Below are 19,011 nucleotides of genomic sequence, written 5' to 3'. Positions count from 1 at the left end.
CCCCCCCCCCCCCAACACCTCCCTCCCCAGTGGCTTCTGGACTGTGCTGATTCCTCAGGGTGGGCGTGGTTTCTCCAGGGCTTGTTGTGAGGTGGCTTGTGTTTGTTGGTGGTTGTTTTAATAGAATTTTCAAGTATTCAACAGAAGTAAATGCTTCTCTTGCCTGCAGCAGCCCCTCCCACTGTCCCCAGATACATCACTCACCACGACAAACTGGTGTCTGTGGGACAGACAAGGGCTTTTTTTTGTTATTTTACCTTTAGACATGAATACGGTAGCACCATCTAAGAACATACTATGGCTTCCTAGCATCATTGTATACTGAGTCAGAAGTTGAGGACTGTTGTAGGGTGTTGTCACAAGTAGGTGTGACACTGGCAGTGTGGGACCCGGAATGGCTTGCAGATGCTTCAGCCCCGACCCAAACGGACAGCAGACACCCCTGTGACCCGTGTGACCTGTACCCCTGTGACCTGTGACCCGCGTGACCTGTGTTCTGACTTTCAGGCTGCCACATCAACCAGCTGGATCCTGGAGTCCCAGAGTATTAATGAGCTCAAGTCGGAAATCAGCTCCTTGAAAGGGCTTCTTTTGAATCGGTAGGAGATGAAGGTTGGGGCTCTGCCTTGTCCAAGGTCAACCTGGTGGTGTGGGAAGCTCGTGGGCTGGCCAGCAGTCATGGGAGGGACAGGACCCCTCCCTGAGCTGGAAGATGAAGATCTTGAGCTGCACTTCCCAAGGGGCTTTCCCACATCAGGGGGACAGTGCCCGTGGGTGTAGTATTAACTGTCCCCAAGAGGGACAGTGTTGAGGCAGAGAGCAGGGCACTCTGGTACATGACATTTACTGACTGACACAGGGCACCTGGAAGTGGCCACTCCTTCCAGAGCCTAGTGACCTCTCCAGATGGCCTTGTCTCAGCTGACGTCTCACTGAGGGCTACAGGCTGTGAGAACTGCACCAGCAGAACCAGCCCTGGGCCCTTGGAAGCTTCCTGGTGACCCCTGTAGTAGCAGCACATTGTTCCCAGTGCAGCCCTGATTGGGGAACAACCAGGCTGGAAAGCTGAGAATGTGGTGTCCTGGAAGCTGGAATGAGCAGTCAGTCGGCCTGAGCGTGGCCTAACGCCTGTGCCTGGATGTGTGTGTGCTGCCTGGCCAAGGGCTTAGGAGCTGTAAGGCAAGACGAAGACACCCAAGATGGGCTGTATGAGGGGAGCAAGGATGGGGTCAGGGATGCTATGAGGAGCCCAGGCTGGAGGGCCACACTTCCTAGAGCCTCCCACTTCACAGTCTCAGGGTGGGGTGTGGGGGCATACCTCTACAAAAGATGTGGCCAATCCAGGCAGGGTGTGCAGATTGTTCTTAGAAGGCTTTGGCCTTCCAAACCTAGAAGATGAGTGTCTCTGTGGCTAGGGGACAGATGCAGACCACCAGGTGACCCCGAAGCCAAGCAGACAACAAACTGAGATCTTGTGTTTAGGTTGCTAATGAGTGGTGGTGCAGCGCAGGGTGTGGGGCAAATGCCCCCAGGAGGGCGCTAGGCTTGGAGACTTTGGCCGTTGCTGGTAGGCAGCATAGCCCTGGGCAGGAGCTGCATTTCTGAGCCATGACCATGCTGACCCAACTTCCCAAGTCTCTCCTGGAAAGGCCTTCAGGCTGGGCTGGCTGCTGGCCCAGGGCTTAGAAGGAGAGCTGGCTTTTCCTTGGTCAAAGTTTGGCCTCAGAGGTCTCCAGCGAAGGGTCCTAACATTACCCTTTTGGTCTGAATGTCTCTGACCCCTGGACAGTAGCCAGAGTTCCCCACGTCTGCTTCTCTTGAGATGATGGGCACATTAGCCAGGGGCTCTTGGGCTCCCAGCCTTGGTCCCTTTTGCTTCCTTTGGTTTCTCTGTGTGGCCACAGCAGTGGAGCAGGGACAGTGTGAATGGGGTGGGGTATGCTCCAGAGTGTATTGGGGCCCCAGATAGCAGCCCACAGCTGCCTGGCGTGGAGCAAGTCTACAATAGGACAGTGTTGGGCAGCACAGGACACTTCTGGTGTCTAGCCTGGCTGATGAGATCTCTGGGGGGCCCAGAGGCTTTACTCTTAAAAGGAAAGGGACTCTGCAGTCCCCTGCCTCATGGCCCTGAAGAAACTGCTGCCATCACTGAGCCCTCAGGGATTAGGGACCAAGGCAGTGCATGCCACTGGAGCCGGATGTGGTCTCCAGGCTCTACCTACTTCTGTTTTTCCTCTTCCACCACCAGGAGGCAGTTCCCTCCCTCTCCATCAGCCCCGAAGATCCCCTCCTGGCAGATCCCAGTGAAGTCTCCATCACCCTCAAGCCCCGCCGCCGTGAACCACCACAGCAGCAGTGACATCTCCCCTGTCAGCAATGAATCCACATCCTCCTCTCCTGGGAAGGAGAGCCACAGCCCTGAGGGCTCCACGGCAACGTACCACCTGCTGGGTCCCCAGGAGGAGGGTGAGGGGGTGCTAGATGTCAAGGGCCAGGTGAGGATGGAGGTACAGGGTGAGGAGGAGAAGAGGGAAGACAAGGAGGATGAGGAGGATGAGGAGGAGGATGATGTGAGCCATGTGGATGAGGAGGATGTCCTTGGGGTACAGAGGGAGGACAGACGGGGCGGCGGGGACGGGCAGATCAATGAGCAGGTAGAGAAGCTGCGGCGGCCAGAGGGCGCCAGCAATGAAAGTGAGAGAGACTAGGCCTGGCCTGCCTTCCCAGCACCCAGACACCAGTGGGCGTGAGTGTGGCTCTGCCTCCATGAGGGGGGCCAGCAACCCAGGTAGGGGTGGGGCTGTCCGCAGATGCAGCAGTGTGGGGTTGCATTTCTGTTCACCAGCTTCCCAAACACCTCCCCAGCCCCTCCCCCAGCCCCAGGGGCTCTGGCTAGGTCAGGACTCAGGAGCTCTGTGCTCAAGCCTCCGCCCAGCCCCCTCCTTGGACAGGTGTCTTGTCTAGGTGTGTCCTCTGAGTGTCTTGACTACCTGACACCATGCATGGCCAGAGCTCATGTCATCTTCTGCCTCCTGTCACCTCAGTGTGGGAGGAACTGCAGCCGCCTTGGTCTTGCTGTCTCTCACTGTGCCCTGGCCTGGCCTGGCCTGTGGCTTCTTCTCTGCCTGTTCCAAAAGTCAGGGCCCTGGTTGTACATCTTGCAGCCTCCCCACAGCCAGGTCCTGGGTGACAGATGCTGCCCTTGGGGACCTGTTCCCAGGCCACCTGCCCTGTTGTCCTCTACACCACACTCGACCACCCTCGCTTGCTGTGTCCTGGTGCTGAGGCGTGCTTCTCCCTCTTGCTGTGGAACCAGGCAGCAGGGCCTTCCTGACGAACAGCCACATCTGTCCTTCCCACTGAGAAACACATGTTCATTTATGTGATCATGTATAGATTTCAGAATATAAGATATGACTGTACATAATTGTAATAAATATGAGTTGCCATATTTAATTCCTGACTCTGACCTCATCTGCTAGTGCCTGTGCCTCTGAGGTGGGTTTCAGCTAAAGCTCCACCAGGTGACCACCAGAGCAGGGCCCTGAGGGACCTGTCAGAGGCACTCACCCAGACTGGAGGGGCTCCTTCCTTGCGCTGGTGTCTGTGGAGGGCGACATTCCCTTGAGAGCAGGAAGGAAGGGACTCGCTCGTTACTGTATATAGACCTGGCGCTGCGGGATGAGCTGCCTTCCTTAAATGGATGCACATTCCCCAGGAGCCTGTCTGTGCACTGCTAGTCCCTCGCTCCTCGCTCGCTCGCTCAAGCCCTCCCTGTCTCCCTTTAACCTTCACAGTGTGCTGAGCTGTGACCAGAGAGCTGGGGCAGGAAGAGTGCCTTCCAAGGGGCACGCTCCTTCCACCCAGGGCTGGTCATGCCTGGAGCCATGGAGAGTGTCCTATCATGTGCCTCGCGTGGGTGTGGCCCTGTGAAGTGGAGAGTGCCTTGTAGTGGTCATTACTGCAAATGGAGCCATGCAGTATGACATGACACATGCCCCTGCAGTGGCCTTGCAGGGGGACAGGCGGGAAGGACATACCAGCATGGCTGAGGGCTGGGGCCTTGCTCGGTTTTGTCCAGGAAAATGCCTACCTCTCACCCCTGTTTCTGTCTCACATCTTCCTTTTATCACCTCACATGAATCCCCAGGACTGGATCTTTAGCCACCTGGTCCCCAGAGAGACTCAGGAGAGCGTTCCCTGTACTCTCCTCATGTCCCCGTGCGGAAGCCATGTTTCTTCACTCCTGGGGATGACCAGCTTGCATGCCTGGGGGACGTTGCTCTCCCAGGAGCTCCAAGGAGTCTCACTGTCAGGAGGCAGGGGAGTGGACCTGAGGTGGGCCCTCAGAGGGCTGGCCATGCCCCTCTCCTGAGTGGAACACCTGGATCCAAGGACCACAGCCCCCTTTGGTTCAGTAACCCTTTGTGACTCCTGAGGTTCCTTCTAAAGGGAGCCAGAAAAGTCTAGAAGGGCAGATGCCCTGGGTCAGAAGTGAAGCCAGAGTGGGGGGCGGGGGAAGTGACTGCTAAATGTGTGGGCACGGCAGCCTCCCCATCCCATAATGCTGTCCTTGCTAGGGCTGCGAGAGCTGGGCCTGAAAGGAGGTCTGGGCCCGGGCTCTCCCCACCTGGGCCATTACCAGCTTGGAAGTTCTGGGCTCAAGCTCAGAAGAGAAGGGACAGGAACCTGGTTCTGCTTCTGAGGACAGTCTGGCCTGACTTCAGGGAGAGAAACGCCCCTCCCCAAAACTGCGTGAGGGCTGCCTAATAAAGGCGGCTGCTGGACAGGGGAAACGGCCCTTTGGAAAAAAAAAAGCCTTTCATTAGAAAAATAATGCATTTCATCCAAATAAGGTAAAAATATTTGGAATGGGGCAGAAGTGAGCAGCAGGCAGCGCCTGTCAGGCCCTTTCTGGAAGGGAGTACATTATTAAACTCAATTACGATGTCTTTTTATAAAGTGTCGTTTGGGAGAGGACGAACCCCAGTGCTTGGAGACCGTGCCCAGCTGTCTTGAGCCACCCCCCACCCCGTGCGTGAGCTCCCCTCAGACTCTGGCCTCCCCCAGAGCCGGTGACTCATTGGAGCTACCTTGGGCAGGACAGAAAGGACAGGGTGGGGAGTGTCACCTAAGGAGGAGGGGGCTGGGAGGGGGGGGAGAGCAGACACAGGACATCACTGGGATTTGTGGGAGGCCTGCATCAGGCCTCCCAGGCATTGTTGGTGGGCAAATGGAATGCCCAGGGACTACTAAGTTTGTACCCCAAATACTGGGCTTCTCTGTTTGTGTGTGTAAATACATATATTTAGGAAAAACTTGGGAATAGGGGGAATATTCTCCCTGGATGACTGAGTTATAGCTTGTGTTTATAGGATTCTGTCTCACTCATTCCCTGTTTTTTAATAATCCAACCCTCTTCGTGATGAGTGACTTGCCTATTGATAGAAGAATGTTCTTTGGGGCCCTCATACCCACTACTTACTCTGGGACCCAACCGGGCTTGAGAAGACACAGGCTCGTGGGGCGGGGGGGCGGGGGGAGGCTTGGCCAGGCCTCTCCTCTGGAGGCTGTCCTCCACTGCTGCCTCAGAGCCCAGGGAAGGAGGAGGCAGGCAGTGTTGCTCTGTACTGTGGGATGCCATATTCCATGGGATGCCAGAGAAGAGTCCCCGGCTCCAGTGGAAGGCACCGGGGAGGTCCCACTCGTGTGAAGTCCCTGGGCAGGGGGCCTTTTGGCAGGTGGGTCCTGGCTACTGTCCTCAACCAGCTTCTGACCTTGGCACATGCCTTTCTCGTCCAGACCCACCCTGTCTGGCCAAGTGGCTCAGAGAAGGATCTTAGCTGTAGCTGTCTCACCCTTAGCAGAGGGTCGCATTATTAAAAAGTAAAGCCCTCAGGGTCTTTACTCAGGGTGACACGCCTGTGCTGTTGCACACGTTATATGTGGCCACAGGGGCCTGCTGTTTCCACACCCCTGCCTGTACAGCCCAGCTCTCAGGTCATCAAAATGAGTTTGAGAGTTCAGCCTGCATTTTGGGGTTCCTTTATCTGAGAGATGGGCCAGGCTTCATTATTCACTTTCTTTGAGGGCTTTGCAGCCTGGGGCCTTCCAGAAGGCACAGGTTTATTGAAACGTTATAAGGAGATGCCTAGAGTCTTTCCTTGCTGCCTGGTGAGACCTGGGAAGACTTTAAAGGGACAGGGATGTTAGGTCCAGTGGCATCTGCCTTCAGTCCCAGCTACCCGAGGAGCTGCAGCAGCAAGGACTGCTTGAGCCAGCTTTGGTAAGACCCTCAAAAGACAGAAAAGAAAACCCAAGTAAGTGGAGCAATGGGGCCGTGGTTTTAGATGCAGCTGCTCCTCGACTGACCATACAGCCACCAAGCCCATCCTGAGATGAAAGTTAAGTGGGAAATTCACATAGCACACTAGTGTTCGAACTCCTCCACCCAGCAGCGTGGGACACAGGCATACTGTCATGAGACCATTTCCCTTGCCATGGCTGGTGGACAGGGAGCTATGACTGCTTCTGGTTACATTGTAAATGTGCACATGGAGGCCAGAGAGCCTCCGGTGCCATCCAGAACCCTGTCCACCCCTCTGAGAGATGCCTCTCTCATCAGCCTGCCAGCTTCTGCCTCCTAGCACTGGGATTACCATGCCCAACATTATGTGGTTCTGGGAACCAAACTTGGGTCTCAGTTCTTGCAGAGGAAGTGCTTTAGCAGCAGAGCGGTCCCTCCAGCCCCCCTCGGACCTTAAGTAAGTTGGGCGTGTGTGCGGCTTCATGTCTGGCTAGCCTGTCACCCTGGCTCTGGCAGCATCTCCAGGCAAAGCTAAGGGCTAGAGGTTTTGAGGCAGGCTGGGTAAGCTTCTTTGGTGGAGAAGTGGTGTGATCCCACAGAAGCCAAGCAGCTGCCCTCACCTGGAAGCCACTTTATGTCAGCTTGCCCCTAGGTTGAGGTGGCTCTTGCCAGAACGGACGGCGCAGGTGGCTCCACTTGGAACTGCAAGATCTTCAGATTCCAGCACTCTGGGAGCCTTCTTCTCGGAGACTTGACCTGTCCTTAGGCAGCAGAATGCCCATCCCTGCGCCCTGGCTCTAGGCCAAAGCCACCTGTGGAGCTGTGGCCACCTCTCATGACTGTGACTAGATACCTGTGTTGCCCAGTGGCCTGGGTATATTGCCCAGGGAAGACACCTCCCACCACCCTGAGCTGCGGCCAAGGCCTGTTCCAGCAGCTGGCCCCCTGTCTGGGAAGAAGGCTGGCCACTGAGACCAGCTGCAAGCCTGCACAGCTGTTTCTAACTCATTCCTCGATGTTAAAAAAAAACTCTTGAATATGTCCCAGTTTGGGTGTTGAAGTGTCACACCACCACAGCTAATTAAACCCCCAGAACAAAAATATGTTTTACAGCATTTTGTACCAAGTCCAACAGGCCACAGGGAGCAATCATAGGGCCTAGGCCCTGGGGTGAGGTGCCACCCACAGCAGCTAGCTTCTCCTCCAACCCCCCCCCCCCATCTAGGGGTAGGACTAGAACACCATCTACATGGGCTGTGTACCTAATGCAAGGGTGTGTGCCCTTCTTGACCCTTCATGGGCAGCAACCCATTCTCTGGAGGGACGTCTACTGCCTTTCCCTGGGTACTGCCCGAAGGTTGCTAGGAAGCTGGTTCCACCATCCCCTGGCTATGGGTCTGCCCAGAAAGCCCAGAGACGGAAGATGAGGGTGTGTTTTGAGAGGGCCACTCAAGATTAGTAAACTGCCCAACTACCCCACTCTCTGGACCCCCTGAGTCTACCCTGAAGACAGCCTTCACTCCTCAAGCTCTGCCCTGCTGACTACTGTGCTGTGCCCAGAGGGAGCCCCGTGGCCACACCACCCACAGCCTCTCACCAGCTGAGCCTGGGACTTGGCTCCCTGCCTCCCCTCAGGCCCCACGGGAGGCCACACAGCCCACCAGGGCCTGCGAAGCTCCAATAATGGCTTTAATTTGTTGAACTTGTGTTTTATCCCATAAATTAGTCACTGTTTTATTTAACAGAATGGAGATATCCACAAACAACAGGCGAGTTCCAACTTGAACATTTTAATAAGACCAAAAAAAAAGTCTCTATTTTCATGTCTGTTACAAACATATTTATGTAAATAGCCTGTGGGCCGAGTTCCAGGAGCAAAGCAGAAAGGGAAGGGATGCTCAGAGCTGGGCTGGAGGAAAGGCTCTGTGGTGAGACACACACCCAGCCTGGCAGCAGCGGGCGAGGCTGCTCACTCTCTGCTCCCTGTACCCCCACACACTGGCCAGCCAGAGCTTTGAGTGTGCCGGGCTCAGCGGGTAGGATGAGTGCACTGCAAGGACACAGCTTTCTTGAGTCCCTTGGGAAAGGGACATGATGTCCTCTGTGGCAGGAGTGTGACAAGTCAGTGTGACGTCGATCACTGGGGAAGACCAGGGTGGGCTCTGCCTGTATCTTCCTAGAGGCTGTGACACCTCTGGCCACTCGGAGACTGCTCAGAGTCGGGCAGGCATGATGCGGATGATGACAAGGCTGAGGCAGGTCGCCAGTTGCCAAGTGTTGGGGTAAATAGAAACAACATAAACGCTGGGATGTGGGTGGCACCTGCACTTTCATCTAGACTGGCAGAAAGCTGTCCTCGGCCCTAGTGCCACCAAGGCCAGCGGCTTAGGTCTAGTGTGAAGCCTGCAGACCAGTGGCCCTCTATACCTCTGGATCTGCCACCTTGTGCTCTGAGCAGGAGCCTCGCCAGCATCCGGATTGGATCCGGGTACGTGCTGTTCCCAGACTGGGCAGGTCCCCGCAGGAAGAAGGAAGGCGCTGAGGGTTTGCCTTGCCAAGCAGCAGTCCTGTAGCCTGGAGAACACACAGGAGGTGCTGGCCCGAGTGTGGGGCCTGGGGAGCCTTGAGGCTTTACTGCCAGGTCCCAGGAGTGATTCCTGAGCCTCAAGTGGGGTTCAGATGGCGCTGAGGGGAGGAGATCCGCATCACCTCTCTCTAGCAAATAGTGGGAGAACCTGGCCTTAAGCCCAGACACAACACTAGCCGAACCCCACACCCCTGCCCTACTGGACTGGCATTTAGATCCTGGCTGTGTTTGGGCCACCCTACACACTGGGCCATGGCCAATCACTTGGGGATAACTTTAAAAATAAAAGATAACGTGGTAGGTTTTTTTTTTTCCAGTTTTTATTGAGTGAAAATGTCAAACCTTGCATCAGTCATGCAAAAAAAATCAAATAAATAAAACACATATATTAAATTTCTAATAGCACTAAATTCAAGTGGAAAAATATTCAGTTCTTAATAACCAGGTGCCGAGGAGACCAGATTCAAGTAATCAGAGCACGCGCTGTTCAGTTCGCTTTCACGGTCTGAAGTTTGTTTTTGTTTTTGTTTTTGTCTCAAAACCTCTCTATATATCTCTATATATCTATATATGTATATACATATAGATATATACACACATATGTGCATACATATTACTTTTATATTTATATATATACACATACATAGTTATAAAACATTAAAAAGAGCATTGGTGGATCAGGCATCATTTTCCTCACAGAAAGAAAATAAAACAAAAAAATTACACATTAAAATTCAAAATGAGCTAGCAATGGCTTATAGTCCTAATGTGCAATATGAAGCTTACAAAAGGCTAGACTTCCGCACTCTCCGCGTCTTCTTTTCTTTCTTTTTTTTTTCCTTTTTAAATTTTTTTGTTTGATTTTGCTACATTGAAAAATGTTTTTCTTTGTTTGCTTTTAATTGTTTTTTTTTTTTTTCCTTTACAAAACTCCTTCCACAGAGGCAGAGTCCTGTGGTAGGGTCAGAATCTGGGCGAATGCTCGGCAGCATGGAGGCTCTGGCCCGGGCTGTTTGGAATCCTGTTGAATTGGCCGCTCTCATCTCAACTGCTGTGCCCTCCCTGCTCCCTCTCCAGTTCAGATGATCCTGGCTTTCTGGCTGCCAAGAGGACGGACACACACACACACACACACACACACACACACACACTCTCTCTCTCTCTCTCTCTCTCTCTCTCTCTCTCTCTCTCATAAAGAAAACCACTGTCCCATTGGGGCAGGCTCCCCCTGTGGGAGAGGGCTTCCTGGTGGCGGTTCCTCCGTTGCTTGCTGGATTGGCCTGTTGGCTTCCAGCCTGACACTAGCCAGTGCCTGGAGTGCAGAGGTTTCCACCACGAGCCTGGCCTCAGGCAGCCTGGCCCTAGAGAGACTGGAGCCGGCCTCTGGCCTCGTGCCTGCAGGTGAGCCCTGTGCTGTGTCTAGGTGGCCTCACTGCCTCCAGGAAGGGGGAATTTTGGAAAAGGAACCAAATCTGGGTGGGCTGCACCGGCATAAAAGCATCCCAAACAAAATTATAAAACAAAACTGGACCAAGGAGAAGAAGAAGAAGAAGAAGAAGAAAAGAAAGCCCTATAAAGCCACACGCATAACCAACAGAAAAACCCCTCAAATGATAAATTAGCTACAAACTTGTATCAAGAGAATAGTCCTTTTTTTTTCCTTGTCTCTACAAAATTCAAGTTAAAAGTTGGAATCACGCAGCCCCCATCAGTGCTAGTGTGAAGACAAGCCTCAAACGGAGGCCTCTTAAAATAAATGCTAAACAATTCCACAGGAGAAATTGCACTCAGGTCCCCAATCCCAGGGCTGGTCTGGAGGCGGGGCTCAGCTCCCTCGCACCTGCTTTTTTTTTTTTTTTCTTTTTTCTTTTTCCCACCTTTTTTTGTTCTATGTAGAATAATAACCTTTACAGGAAAAATACTGTACAACTTTCTTGGGTTTCCCCACCCCCCATTTGATTATTAAAGCCAAATACAGTCGCATACTTCCTGTTTGAGACCCTCGCCTCCAGGCCCCCAACAGCTGTGCCTACTTTGGGCCACAGCCTCCCTCAATTCGCTGGAGGGTGGGCTGGGGCCTGAGTGCCACCAGACCCCGACCACAGCTTGGGGGCGGGGATGCCGACTCGCTGCTGATTCCACGACTTTCCCTCCATATCCCTGTAGTGTCACCCGTGCTGACCCTCCCCCGAGTCAGGGGGAGGTCTTAGCTGCATTAGGAGGGCCCAGCCAGATGCCACAGGTGCCTGCCGTCCCCACAACCCGTTTGACCCCCCTGGGGGAGCCCCTGAGCAGGGGTCCTACCCAGAGGGAGGACCTCGAATGTGGGCACGGAGAGGAACGCAGGCCAGCGAAGCCACCAGGACACAGCACCTGCTATTCCCTGAACACCCGCTCGGGCGGGCTGGGAGGGCGCGGGCGGCCCGGAGCACCAGAAGGGTCCCCGCCTCTGCCCTGAGACGGACTCGGGGTCCGGAAGCACCGGCGGGGCCAGGGCGCCTCCCTCCCTGGGGCGGCCCAGCGGAGTCTGTACACAGGGGTTCACATACAGAGCAGTTCTAGAGGGGACTGGGGTGACGCGGCGGCTAGGGTGACGCGGCGGTGGGCGCGGGGCCTGGGCCACCCAAGGCCGCCAACGGGGTCCGCGTGCCCGCCTCGCCCGCAGCCTCGGGCAGCGACTCCTCCGAGTCAGTGCGCAGGTCCTCGTCGTCGTCATCATCATCATCATCCTCGTCGTCGTCGTCGTCCTCTTCGTCGTCATCCTCGTCGTCGTCCTCGGCCTCCTCTGGCAGTTCCAGCTCTTCCTCCTCGTCCTCTTGGGAGGACTCCCCGGCGGCGGCGGCGGTGGCAGCCGCAGCAGCGGGGGCGGGAGCAGCAGGGCCGTCGCGAGGCCCGGGGGCGGTGGCAGGTGGGCCGGGGTCCCCCGTGTCCCCAAGCAGGCCCAGTCCTGCGGCCGCGGTCTGCAGGAAGAGCAGCGAGCCCTGCTCGGCGGCCAGCGTGAGCGAGCCGTCCAGGCTGACGGGCGCACTCGGAGAGGCTGCGGGAGGCTCCCCTCGCTCCTGCTTCTCGTGCTTGCGCTTGTGCGAGTCCATCTGCGACATGCCCACCACCGTGTGGCGGCAGCCCGGGTAGGTGCAGTGGAAGTGCGAGCACTTGAGCTTGTACTTGCAGTCGGGCACGGCGCAGTCGGCGCTCGAGCTGAACTGGCAGAAGCCAGCGGCGCTGATCACGTCCTGCTTGCCGTGGTGCTTGCGGTGCGCGGTGACCTTGGTGCTGTCGGTGCAGCGGAAGCGGCAGCGCAGGCAGTGGAAGTGCGTGCTGGTGCCCGAGAACGGGCAGTCCGCGAAGTGGCAGCTGAGCGAGGCCTTGAAGCGCTTGAAGTCGTCCAGCACCAGGTTGTCCACGCGGTCGTGGTGCTGTGCGTGCTTGTACATGTGCGTGCGCCCGCAGAACTTGTAGCCGCAGTTCTCCCGCGTGCAATGGTAGTGGGTGACCTTGAGCGAGAACTGGCAGGCCGTGTCCTTGCAGTCCTCGTAGAGGTCAAAGCGCCGGAAACCCTCCAGCATCATGCCCTCATCCAACATCTTTCGAGAGGACGCTGTCTTCCTTCGCTTGCCAAAGGGAGACATGTCCTCGATGATCCAAAAGCGCTTTTTGGCCCCTGAGGCTGTCGGCATGGAGATGGTGTTCCCTAGGGAGGGGCCAGAGAGAGGTCAGCTTGGAAGGGGTACCCTTTTGGCAGCAGGGCCCACCACACGGGCTTCATTCCCAGGGCCACACCCACACAGGGCCACTGAGCTTGGCATGGTGGCCAGCAGACACCCACCCCTTAGGAACACCACCCTGGCTTCCCCACAGGCTGGGAACCTCTCCCACTGGCCCCTTGGGAGCAGCAGGGAGTCCCAGGCTTCCCCTGCCTTCTCCGTCTGTAGGATGACCACAGATGCATCCCGGTGGCAGCTCTGCCGGGATGTGGTGGCTGCTTCCTGCCCAGTTTGGGTGGGAAGTGAGGACACATCCCAGCGCTAATTGAAGCTGAAAGGGGAAGCTGGGAATCTAGGTCGGCTGAGTGTAATTACCCAAGTTGGACCCAGGCCAGGACGCCATCACACGCCTGCCTCTAATGAGGGACAGGCCGGCTCCCTTCCTGCCAGCTATCCAGTCTCCGGCTGCCTGTTTGTCTGTGCAGGGGACTTGCCTCCTGAGAGCAGGGATGCTGATGCCCTACGGCCATGTGGGGTTGTAAATCCTTGCCCCTAGAAGTATCTTCTCCTTGATACTAGAAGTTTCTTTAAGGTTTTGGAGTTTTCTGCCTGGCCTAAGGGACCCAGGAAATACAAAGCAGTGTCTCCTGCTCAGCTCAGCAGGGATCCAGGCTCTCTGCTGGCCACCCTGTTCCTAGCCTGCTTCTCAGGGATGAGGAAGACTGTGGCCACCTGAAGACACCTCCAGCTGGCTACACAGGCATGGGGAAGAGGCAGCCCGCCCTGGCATTCCATCACTCTTTCCCCAAGAACAGAAGATCCCAGGCCTGACCCTGCCCAGGGTAGATGGAGGCATCTTCCTCCCTCAGCCTTCCCGGGGTGCCTGGCTACCTATCACTCCTGCCTTCAAAATTCTGCAATAGTATATTGAAAAGATGACCGAGTGACCCACGCTCAGCAGATGAAGAGGAACAGAGGGCTGGGAAGGCAAAGGGGCATCCAGGCAGAGGGCAAAGGGCAGCTCAGGCCTGGAAACCGGTGGGTGGGCGGGTGGGGGGGGAGGACAGAGCACTGCAGTTTGAAGTCGAGGGGCTCTGACCGATTATGCAGCCACAGAGCTGTCAGTGCATGGACCCATTGTGCCCTGCTCAGGGCCACCACCGTGGTGATGGCACAGCACCTGGGCTGAGGCATCACGTGACACGGGAGTGGCTCGTTAGAGACCTGGGTGAGGTCTACCTGAAGAACAGGGCAAGCACAGCATCCCCACAAGGGCACTGGCCATGGGGCTGGGACGGCGAGGGCTATCTGTCTACCACTGAGCAGTGGCGAGCCTCTCGGTCCCATCGGTTTCATCTCCCTGTCCAGCTTTGGAGGAGGGAGGAGGCTCACACCAGTATCAGAACCCTCTGAACCTGGGCAGCTCCCAAGGGAACTGCGGACAGCAGCGGGCTCTGTCCTCACAGGGCCTAGGAGGAGAAGGACCTCACAGGTCACCCGGCAGGACTCTGGCCGTGGCAATCTGCTCTCTATGGTTTTTGGCTGCCAGCGGTGTGGAGTAGCCCTGTCTTTAGCTCTGCTGGCTACAGAAAAGGGTCCAGTCCTGGACCATAGCCTTGAGGATCAGTCAGGGTGACAGACACTGGCAAGGAGGCATGTATGAGTTACCTGCAGCATCCTGAACTAGGGGGGCGTCCCTTTTTACTGGAGTTGGAGTGGCGGTGATGGGCGGGCTGCTGATGGGGTGCGCCAGGCCCCGGCTGGCTCCCAGAGTGGCACTGAGCAAAGAGTATGACAGACAGGACGGAGAGAAGAGGCATGGGAGGGGGGGGAGGGGTGGCTGGAGCACAGCCGGGGGGAAGGGTGGAGTCAGGGTGGGCGCTGCGGCGGCGGCCCCTCGAGCAGCCTCATCACCAGCCGCGGCAGGAGGAGGAAGAGGAGGAGGAGGAGGAGGAACCGGGCAGCCTGGAGAGGGTGGAGAGAAGCAGAAAAACAAAAACAAAACAAAAGAACAAACGAAAAGAGCGCAAATGAGAAACCCAATGGCACCAGCAAGTGCAGTATGGAAATGTGTGGGCAGATGAGCAGAGGAGGACAATGAAGACGGGAGGGAGGAAGGGCCAGAGGAGAGAGACTGGTCGCTGCGGTGTGGGCAGAGGTCACGGTGGGCACCAGACGTCCAGGGAGGACCTTGCTGAGGACAGTGCCGGGAGGCAGGAGCCTCTCAGGGTCCCTGGGTTCTGGGTGGAGGGCTGGCACAGGGGCTATGCTGTTTTCTCTGAGGGCTAATGGGACAAGCCCTGGTCCCTCCTCTGGGGAAACTGAAGTGCCCTGGAGTGAGGACAGCAGCGACCTAGGCAGGATGGCAGGAGGGGCCTCAGTGACCAACGCTGTTACAGGTCAGTTGGTCTGCTGCACACTGTCTAACCCTCCTTGGACGCCACTTGACTACCAGCCTTCTGTCCCAAGAACGGCTCACGCGGCAGGGACCCTCACCTGCTGCGGTGCTCTCGTTGCCTACAGGGGTGCTGGAGCAGCTGCGGTCCATGGTGGATGACTCGGAGGACGCGGCCCCAGGGCTGCAGCCAGTGTAATCCATGCCTTCGTCTGTCTCGGCATCCATCAGGCTTGGGGGACCCTGAAAGAAAGGAGAGGGGGCCCTAAGGTGGTGTCCCACGGGTTCCTTGGGTATTATGGGCAGCCCGGCCTACACACCTGATAGTTGAGTCCCGCGGCCTCGGCTCTCACCTGGGATGGGGGCACTCGGTCAAAGTTCTTCCCCAGCATCCTCCGCATATGCTTCCGGGCATGTGAGGTCATCTGGTGCTTGAGGAGAAAGGAGAACTGGCAGCCTTCTCGGATGCAGTGGAAGTGGCTGTTCACCTGGTTGTACTTGCAGCCTGCAGATGTGACCATGTCAGCATGAGCTTCCCCAGGTAGTGTGCAGGCAGAAGGCATTTGGGGGAAATGTGCTTTCTCTACGGAAATACCTATAGCCAACTCATCCCAGGAAGCCCAGGGCTGCCAGGCTGTCTAACCCCTGGCCTCCCTTCTGGCTCCCACGGGGACAGGTGGCAGGCTTGCCCTACTTCTAAAAGCACCATTCACTGACTGAGAAGCTACAGCTCGGGGCAAAGGACCCTCAGGGACTTCTCAGCAAGCCACTTTGTTTAGATCACTGGTCAGCTGGCCTCCACCCTGCCTCCAACCCCCACTTGTGTTTTGCTCCAGGCTAAGAACAAATAGAGCAGGCAGGACCGAAATGGCATCAGCTAAGGGCAGGCGAGGGCCTGCCCGTTGCCATGGTACCGGGCTGGCCAGGTGTCTTATGTCATCTCCCAGCTTTGTTTGGCCCCAGCGACTACCAAAACCACCAAAAGTTGAGTAAATAAGGACAACTCCACAATCCCCTGACAGCTGTAAGTCGAGCCTGGTACAGCAGAGGCCACCAGGTGTGGACACTGTTGCTGTGGCTACTAGCCCTCCTCAGACCATAGGTCCTTTCTGAACTAACACTTGAAGGGAAGGCTTGTTTTTTTTTTTCTCTTCTGGCAGTTAACTTGGAGTGCCTCACCCTTTACCTAGAGAGGAGTCAGAAGCAGCTGGCAGCAGCCTCCTTGGACTCCCCCAAGGCCCTTGCACCCTGACGTCACACAGGACAGCAGAGGCCTGGCCTGAGGACACTGCGTCTGTCAACCTGCTGCTGCCTGGCTTCCAGTTTCCAGGCTATTCCTAGAAGGTTCTTGCCTTCATCTGCATGTCCATAGAAGTTTGCCTCATCCTGAGGCTAGAAGGCAGGACTGGGGCTCCTCCCTACAGGCACCCCCAGTGCCTTGGCCGGGAGAGGCATCAAGAGACACCTGCCACCAAGCTCAGAATCACCAGTGGCCTCTGTCTCCTGTTCAGTGTACTTCCGCAGAGCCCATAATGTGCTTGACTACAGGTTTCTGGCACCGAGCTTACTTGTAAGCATATGCTAAATGCTTAAAAAGGTAAATAAATAACCGAGACGGATGAACAAACTCGGCTCGTTTTGGACAAGACCCTCAAGATTACAGAGCTCCCAGGACTGTTAAGTCTTGTTTCTTTCCTTTTCAAAGAAAAGGAGATCAAGAGTAGCCAAGCCCAGGATGCCTGGGTGCTCACAGCCGCTGGGACATCCCAGGGTCACCTGGGGCCTACAGTGCCCACCTACCCAGAGAACCTAGGAGCCTGGGGGGGGGGGTGACAGGGGCCGGTGGAGGTGCTGGTGAGTAGGGAAGAGCTGGGCCACGCACTAGTGTCTACGAGGGTGCTGTCCTGGGGTGAGGCCAATACTTAGGGCCACCCTCACCATCTTACTGGGATGTCTGGGCAGGAAGAGCTGCTCAACACCAGTACACTTTACAGCCTATTGGACAACACCCGGAGAATGACATCTGTCATATATTTCACAGATTATGGGGCTGGGGGTAGTGACAGCAGTACCCGGAAAGGTACTCTATGCCACCAGAACCCCAGGGATCAGAGCCACAGTGCAAACTTTACTGGAAGTCCCTGCCCACGCTTGGCCCGGGGTACCTAGCCTTCCGCACTCCTCGCGCTTGGTGAAGTATTTGAACCCATTTGCTGCCCGCCGCTCTGCTTTCTCGTGCTTCTTTATATGCCATGGAAGCTTGGTGGTGATGTTGGTGACAAAGTAGCAGCCCGACCGCAGGCAGTGGTAGTGTCCGCGCATCCGGAACTCACAGTGCTTCAGGGAGGCAAGAGGTAAACGTCAGGACAGACGGCAGCATCTGTGAGCTCCTGTCTCTGGGCCGTGGAAGGCTCTTTGCACCTGTGTTCTCCCATGCTCAGAGTTAGGAAACACAACTGCATGAAAGTAGTATTGTCACTTCATTAAAACATCCTACCTGGCAATCGGGTGACTCTTTGCTAATGCCGCACCCAGAGCAGACATCATTTTTTCTATTTTCAAGTTTGTCCCTGGATGACCAGACCTAGACAGACATCACTAATCTACCCCAGCACTCTTCACTCTGAACAGGCCTAAACCTTGGTAGACATCGCTAATCACTAATCTTTTTCTGTACACTTAGACCTTACTTGTGACTGCTCACACAGCCTACCAATCTTGGGACTAGGCCTTTGAAGTGAACCTGATCTGTCCTTTTTCTGCCTAGGCATGGACTATTCTATTTCTTTATTGTAATGAGCCTATTTTAAAATTCTAGGCCTCTGGGGAAAGGAGGCATATAGCTATTTCCAGGATGGGCATGGATGATGTCAAACACACAGTGGCTGAGACAGCATTTAGTCACCATTGGGAGTCAGGGCTGAAATGACAGCCCCTCCCCCACTGAGCATCAGTCTGGACCCCTGCCCAAGGGCCTCCAGGGGCTCCGGGGACAGATAGTGAGTGTCCTTTCCAGTGTCTGGCGCATGCCAAGTTAAAAATGGCGTGAAAAGTGGACTCCCTGCCAGAAGGCACTCGCCCTGGACCTCAGGGCTCCCCGCTCCGCCTCACTGACCTGGTTGGGACACAGACACTGCAGAGAGTAGTAGGCAAACTGGTCCCGCACGTTCACCAGGCTGTTGCTGGGGTTGATGTGGTCCAAGCAGTGGGACTCAGCCTTGCCCGAGGTCTTGCAGACATACTTGCAGTTCCCGAAGAGACAGTGGAAGTGGAACTTGCTGGCATACTTGCAGTCCGTTGCCAGGCATGGATCACTAGAAAGAAACCACAGCCCAGAAGGTCATTGGCATCCCAAGCCCTCCCTCGAGTGTCCTCGCTTGGTTTGTGTTAGGGTTCCCTTCTCGGTCACCAGGGGTGTGTAATCAAGGGGAACGCAGGGGGTCACCTTCCTGCTCATTGGGAAGATTCAGGTAGAGACTACAGATCCCAGCATGCATGCCTATCTCCTTTTGGGAACTCTTGCCTGGTACATTGGGATTGCCATATATAGGTTGCTCAGAGCAGTGCATGCTGGGACATGTAGTTTCCAAGGCCACACCTCAGGATTAGAGATAAGATGACTGCAGTAACTTCTTGGGCATAAAAATAATGGATAGTGCTGCCAGTCCTGGCTAGGTGCCAGCAAGGGCTTGGCTGGCAAGACATGGCACTGCGTGGATGTGACTGACTGACAGATTGCAGATGGGTAGGCAGCCCTACCAGGAAGTGCCACTACTGTGGGGTGTGAACCAGTGGTAACACGCGCACGTGGTGTTCATTCCTGCTAGAGCTCACAGCTGCTGGGACATCCCAGAGTCAACTGGGGCCTATAGTGCCCACCTACCCAGAGAACCTAGGAGCCTGGGGGGGCGGGCAGGGGGGCCCGGTGGAGGTGCTGGTGAGTGGGGAAGTGCTGGGCCACCCACTAGCGTCTATGAGGGTTGAGCGCCAGGCAGCTGCAGCCATGGCTAGAAGCCCC

The 19,011-nt window shown here is 55.9% G+C and overlaps 2 protein-coding genes across 7 annotated transcripts in view; one reads left to right on the top strand and one right to left on the bottom strand.

Moving 5' to 3' along the window:
* Positions 1 to 3,456, top strand: part of PEX14 (peroxisomal biogenesis factor 14) — a 131,313-nt gene extending 127,857 nt beyond the window's left edge. Inside the window, exons 8-9 of the mRNA XM_084786746.1 lie at positions 508 to 599; positions 2,249 to 3,456. Of these exons, the coding sequence (XP_084642872.1) occupies positions 508 to 599; positions 2,249 to 2,708 (552 nt within the window). The 3' untranslated portion in view covers positions 2,709 to 3,456. The remainder of the gene's footprint in view (positions 1 to 507; positions 600 to 2,248) is intronic.
* Positions 3,457 to 9,775: 6,319 nt separating this feature from the next.
* The window catches only part of CASZ1 (castor zinc finger 1), a 151,207-nt gene continuing 141,971 nt past the window's right edge, over positions 9,776 to 19,011 (bottom strand). For all 6 annotated transcript variants that reach the window (XM_084786697.1, XM_084786698.1, XM_084786699.1 and 3 more), the window contains 5 exons: positions 18,109 to 18,307; positions 17,159 to 17,330; positions 15,347 to 15,498; positions 15,095 to 15,236; positions 9,776 to 12,585 (listed from right to left, as the gene is read on the bottom strand). In XM_084786697.1, coding sequence (XP_084642823.1) covers positions 11,480 to 12,585; positions 15,095 to 15,236; positions 15,347 to 15,498; positions 17,159 to 17,330; positions 18,109 to 18,307 — 1,771 coding nt within the window. In that variant the 3' untranslated portion in view covers positions 9,776 to 11,479. The remainder of the gene's footprint in view (positions 12,586 to 15,094; positions 15,237 to 15,346; positions 15,499 to 17,158; positions 17,331 to 18,108; positions 18,308 to 19,011) is intronic.

This window comes from Acomys minous (assembly GCF_964271855.1).
Source record: "Acomys minous genome assembly, chromosome: 6".
In the NCBI taxonomy this organism is placed as follows: Eukaryota; Metazoa; Chordata; class Mammalia; order Rodentia; family Muridae; genus Acomys; species Acomys minous.
The sequence above is the reverse complement of the archived record's forward strand: the minus strand, read 5'-3'. Positions and strand labels throughout refer to the sequence as shown.